At 29.5% G+C, this 6,670-nt stretch overlaps 1 protein-coding gene across 1 annotated transcript; it reads right to left on the bottom strand.

Annotated features, from left to right (window-relative positions):
- Window positions 1-208: 208 nt before the first annotated feature.
- On the bottom strand, window positions 209-6,401 carry LOC139523492 (uncharacterized). The gene is made up of 3 exons (XM_071317554.1): window positions 6,301-6,401; window positions 4,277-4,600; window positions 209-619 (listed from the first exon to the last, which is right to left on the bottom strand). The coding sequence occupies exons 1-3, from the start codon at window positions 6,389-6,391 to the stop codon at window positions 324-326; spliced, it is 711 nt and encodes a 236-aa protein (XP_071173655.1). The 5' UTR covers window positions 6,392-6,401; the 3' UTR covers window positions 209-323.
- Between the last annotated feature and the right edge of the window lie 269 nt (window positions 6,402-6,670).

Genomic DNA, 6,670 nt, shown 5'->3' with positions numbered 1-6,670 from the left:
TGACATATTTGTCATTCACATGGTCGGTAAATGTCATTCCGTTGACAATTAAGTACACATCCGGTTATTTCGGTATGTTCCGTAATTACGATCATTCACGAGGTTGAAAAAATTTGATCGGAACCCATGCATCCATAAGACATGTCGAGTTAATTAACAAATACTTAACGATTTTGCGGCATCGCACTATAAACGTTTGAAGTCCGCTTGTTGGAGTTCCTGTCAATATAATACTTCCATGGTTAAATCAAGACTACGATTATGGCACTTCAATCTCCTTCAAATTTAACAAAACATTATCAGCTATCTTTACTGTAAAGAACTTATATCTTTCGAATCAACTCATCGTTCTCACTATGTTTGTTTTCATCTTTGTTGTCTGTAACAGGTTTGATAAACAGAGGATTGTTTGTATCATTTGAAATAATCTTGCTATCATAAGATTGTGCTGGTATAAAACTGGACACATTGGAGTCTTTAGATTTGGACTGTTCTTCACGTAAGTTATATTTACATCTTATTAAATAAATCATGCTAAGAATTAAAAAAACACCGACCCCTGAAAATGTTGCAATCGTTTCAATTGTCTCTATTTTGCTGGTATTAGAATTAGTATCATCTGAAATATGGAAGAAAGAAAACACATAAGTAAATAAATGTACAAATAAACAGTAATGCATCGAAAGTAAGTAAGACAAGATAATAATAGTAACGCAGCTGAGTTTGTACAATTACAAGTATTCCCGATATTGTGTTACAACATGTACATGTACAACATTATTATTATTCTAAACCATATCAACGTTCAATGTACGAAAATGGAAATTTTTGAAAAGTTCTTTTAGTAAGGACATAATTGATGCCACATTGTATTTTTCTCCCTAGAAACTAATGTCAAAAAGCAAAATTCGTTTCTCTTTTTTATTTGAGGAAAAATTTTGTCAATCTTTCTCTTATTACTGTTAGAAAACATCGATCTAAAACTCAGAATAATGGCAAAACGTTAATAATATTAAAAAAAAAACCCACTAAAGTTAAGATTGAGCACTAAAGAAAACGTACTAGGTAAAACTTGGAGGACATCGCAATTCGAAATTTGCAATTAATGCTTCACGAGTGATGTCGGTGGTGCTTCGACTCGAGGCTCTAACAAACAATAAGGTTTTACACAAAAGTGGGTTAATATTTCTGTTTTAGCATCATTATTTTACACAATGTAACGTGTTAACCATCTTATACAAATGAATGACTCCTCAGGATTATTGAATTGTATTAAGGGTTTCAGGACAGTATAGAGGTAAACCAGCTAAGACATTGAAAAACTTAAATTAAAGTTACAAATATCTTTTGGACGCATGTGTTTTTGAAGTGTAATAGATATTATTTCAAAGGGACACACATAAACTAAAAGTTCCAATCAATGTGTTTAGTTTATATATGTATTATATCTCTGTAAATAACTGTTTAAACATATCCACTCCTTGAAACGTGTGTGGTGACGGGAACATGTTTTTGCAAGGTTACTTTTCCAATCATAGAATAATTTTGTTATAATATTCTGCACTTTTTAGGTGCTTAATAGGCTTAATTTCTTTTTATTTTAAAATTGTTCCTAATTGAGAATCACCCAAAGCTACTTCGAACTCTTCAATGCTTTTAAGAAGTTTTGTTCATTACGTTTCTGGAATTCAAAAGCAAACGGTAGACAAAAGTTTTATGTATATAAAACAAAGAAGGACACAGATGAGTCTGAAATGAGAATGTTCTTCAACATAATGAAATCATGGACTTCAAAGAAAACTCAAATTCATATATTATATACAATTAATTGCAAACTGTTATATGCAAATAAGAATAGAAGAAAAGCAATCACGAAGAATATTAGCTTGTGGTTGTTATTATAACTTATTGATACCGTTTGAATTTAGATTTAAAGCAAAGCACAACGTGCAACTTTGGTGATTTTGATGTGATTTTCTCGTTTTTTATTATTAGCAATGGTCAAACACAAATTTTTAAAAGACAAGAACACACACATAAATACGGTACCTATGATTATGTCGAACTATTTACAAATAGGGACTTACATTAACAGGTTTCTAATTAAGATTGCACAATACAAAGATTTTTCATCCCCAATCAGACACCTTTAAACTGATGTAATTCCACTCATCTTTCTTTAAACTTTATAAATGAGGTACCAAAAGAAAGAAGAAGAATCAATCTTTCAAATTGTAATAATTTCATTATGACATAATTATTACATAATTAATTGTTATGTAATACGTTGTCATATTGTGATGTCCATACTTGAATGAATTTAGCTTCTTTGTCATTCCTTGCATCCCAAAATATTTTATAGTTTCTTGCACAACACAGTTTGACCTCCAAAACTGTGTCTCAGATTTTTCCTATTGCATTTCATTCTCTCATAAATCTTCAATGAAGTTTGCAACATCAATTCATAAGAGACCACTAAACTCAATTGGGTATAAAATTTGTTCTATTGATGTTTTTGGAAATCTGAGAGTTTGGAGGTCAAGCTGTGTTGTACAAGAATCTATAAAATATTTTGGGATGCTATGAAGAACAAAGACGCTAAATTCATTCAAGTGTGGACATCACAATATCGCAACTAATTACATAATAATAAATTATGTAATAATTATGTCATAATGAAATTATCACAATTTGAAAGATTAATCTTTCTTCTTTCTTTTGGTACCTCATTTATAAAATATAAAGAAGGATGAAATAAATTACATCAGTTTAAAGTTGTCTGATTGGGAGTGAAAAAATCTTTGTATTGTGCTACCTTAATTCAGTTAGAATGATCTAAAAAACCCAGCGAACCATTCCGTTTTTATCCTTTTGGATGTAACAGAACTATCATGCTATTGTCTCTTGTAATTAATCGTTGATATGTTACAGTGAATTTGTATAATCAGTGATTATGTAGAATCCCTGAAATTTTCAGGGATTATGTAGAATCACTGTCTAGTTTAGGGATTATGTATAACCACTAATATTTTCAGGGATTATGTATAATCACTAGAAAAAACGTTAGGGATTATACATAATAACTGAATTGAAGAAATAGTTTTATTTATAAAAAAATGAATTAAAGTCAAATAATTTATTCTACAAAATCATATTAAAACATCATTATAAACATAAACTTGTACAATGTTAAGCACAAAATATTAAAATGAAATCCCCATTTTTAAAAATGTTAGGCACAATATTTTAAAATGTTAGGCACAATATTTTAAAATGTTTAACACAATATATTAAAATAATATGCTTCACATCTGTTTCTATCACAATATCCAAATTTTAAAAAACTTTTTCCTTCACAGATCGGATCAAATTTTTCGACACACCCAAGAAAAATAAAGTGTTCAGTAAAACCATTTCAAGGTATCCCGAAAAAAAGGAAATAAGCAACCTCAAATCTGTTCGCGCAAAATACCATGTTTAGTGGCCAGACAATATTCTTTTTCAGAATTTTTGTGAACAATTGCCAATGATTATGTTTTTTGGGTTTCCCTTTCCTTTTTTCCCTTCGGATTTGTTATGAAAATATTACACCAATTGCCAGCTTCCTCTAAAAAAAATTATTTATCAGTCCTTAGTTCTGCCTGTTTTATCATCATGACATTTAGATGCGTAAGTTCTCTCAGTTTGATTTTTCTTGTTCATTTGACCAAAAAAAAAAAAAAAAGTTCCATTATCTTCTTTGCTACAAATAACAAGCTCTTTAGATTTACAAATAGAACTTGAATATCCATTTAACGCTGGCTTTTAAGCAACAAGTTATCGCTATAAAGGGAAGGTTGATTATTATTAATTTTGAAGTCTTCAACTTTAATTCGAAATCCTGTGTTGGTTATATCTGTATGATTATCCTCTGTGTTTTAAAGCAAAATTATTTCATCTGGCAAGGAATATGAAAGAAAAAAATTATAATTTGTCTATATTATTTATTTTTTAACAAACAAAGGTTCCTTAAATTATTGATAATCCCTGAAATCATATTAGGGAATATGTAGAATAATTATTAAAATGTTCAGTGATTATGTAAAATCACTGGTCATTTTTAGGGATTATATATAATTACTAATGGTTTCAGTGATTCTACATATTCCCTGAAAAATCAGGGATTCTACATAATCCCTGATTATACAAATTCACTGTAACAGATATATAAGAAAGAAATACATTGTTTATACATTATAAATTAAATAAATAAAATTCTAAAATCCAGTAACAATACCTTCTTGTACATCCCTGTCTAATAAATGCTTGTCAAACATGTTGATAGTCAGGTTTCTTTTGCAGGAGTGCTCACCAATTGAACATATGTAGTGTTGATTCAAATCTTCTGAACTGAAATTTCTTATTATTATTTCAAATCCATTTGTTCTTAAAAAAGGCAAATACTTAAAAGAATCTGCTGATGGAAAACCATCGAGTGATAGCAATGAAAATGCAGGGCCTCCATACCATACTTTTCTGCATTCTGAACACAAATGTTTTGCATCTGTTTTACAAATAAGTGTAACATCTCCTCCATATTCTAGTTTTACTGCCCAGAACACTGAAAAAAGAAACTACTGTTTATTATTTTTGGACCTTATATAAATTTATTTCTAGTGCAGAAGGCGTTAAGAAATTACTACATTCATGTCTGATTTTCAAAACCACCAAAAACAAAATTAACATACAAACCAGTTATTCTACTTAAAATAGTGTAAAGACATGTACAACTAGTTGACCTAATGAAAACTATTTAATTGAATACATGTTATAAAAATTTAAATGAGACCGAATATTTGGTGTGGATCCTTTCTAGGAATACAAATGTTTCAATATAATTTATGTTCATATTTGTCAAAAAAATTAAGAATATTCATAAGTTTGTTTCGTTTGAATTTCTTTCTTTTTCATGTTCCGCCTACTATTGTACAGGTAATTATATTGTCTTCCCTGTGTGTCTGTCCGTCCAAGGTTTAAAAGGAAGGTTAAAACTCATCAACTTCGTACGTTATTTGGCCTTTTTAACCTTTTTGGATTCAAGCGTCACTGATGAGTCTTTTGTAGACGAAACGAGCGTCTGTCGTATTATACAAAATTTAGTCCTGGTATCTATGATGAGTGTATTTGTATGTTGTATGGTCGCAAAAACCTAAAACGTCATACTTTACGGCTATTATAAAGTGAGTCTTTTCCTCTGTATTATATTCGACCCATGCTATTTTAATGTTAAATGAACATATATATATATGTATATAGCATGTATAGCTTGAAAGGTTATTTTTTATTCTTAGTAAAGTGTAGTGATAGCAAATTGAATCTGAGTAAATTTGTTTCGAAACTTAGTTTGCCTGTTCGGAGTAGCCTGGATCGGCCCAGTTTTTTTTTTCTCGTGTTACAAAGTTTTTAGTTAACAAGTATGTTGTTTTTTATAAACTTTTGTTTGTCATTTGGTCCTTTATCATTTGTTTGCCGTGGCACTGTCAGTTTATATCAACTTTATAATTTGAATGTCCCTTTGTTATATTTTACACTATTTCAGAAAATATTTTCATTATAATATGATCTGTTTAATATTAAGACGAAATTGGATTTTGAAAACGATTATACGGCGCACTGATCATATTCAAGTACAAATATACAAACTGGACATAGTAACCTATGTAGACACATTCTTGATTTAATTTCTGTTTTGCCCATTATGTCGTCTGTTATATTATTTGTTTGTGAGTTTCTCTGTGATTAATTTTCTTGCATGTGTTTGTGCATTATTTCTGTCATTTCAGCGATTATTTTTTTTTAAGATTGTCTTATGTATTCGAAAGACAAAACTCATTTGAGATATTCAAACATGTCACAAATGTTTTATATCCAGCCCGACGGAAAATTCATTCCAAGTTGTGTTGGACAATGAGAAGTTGTGTTAAAGAGAATACTGATGGTACAAGCCATCTTCATCAATAGGGCCAAGTGATTTTAAATGTACAAGTATTCTAATATTTTACTGATATATTTTTGGAATGTATTTCTAATTTTGAAATCAACCAGATGTTGGTGTCCTTGTGTTATCTTGGAAATATTATTATTTAAAAATCATCGAATCCCGCAAGAGGCGGGATATTGGTGTGAAATTTAAGGATGTTAGAAAGGGTTTGACGACCGCCGTAGAGGTATGATTACCTTTTTCTAGTTCTCTGTTTCAAAAGTGCTAGACTTGTAACCGTAATACAACTTAACTTGATTGCATAAACATATCATACATACCTTCTTTGCACTCGCTTGCAATTGTACTTGCACCAATAGAAAAAGTAACAAATACAAAGGATGAGAGTAAAAGGATTATAGTTGCTGACATCGTTAAATCATTCTTGTATGTCTTGGTAGGGAAAATATGTTGACAATTGCAAGTTATAAGAAGTCGTTTCAAATTTACAAAGTCAGTGAATATATATATATATATATATACACTATCATAAGTCTGAAAATATAAAAAAAATTACTAATACGGTCAAAATTAATTACAATATAACATCATTGGATACTAATATCTGACAAGCAATATAAGTTATACTTAAATATATCAAATAAAATCAACATAAATATAACTAATAACATATTTTGCTTTTCACTTATA

This window comes from Mytilus edulis, chromosome 5 (assembly GCF_963676685.1).
Source record: "Mytilus edulis chromosome 5, xbMytEdul2.2, whole genome shotgun sequence".
NCBI lineage: Eukaryota > Metazoa > Mollusca > Bivalvia > Mytilida > Mytilidae > Mytilus > Mytilus edulis.
This window is presented reverse-complemented; position numbering and strand designations above follow the sequence as displayed.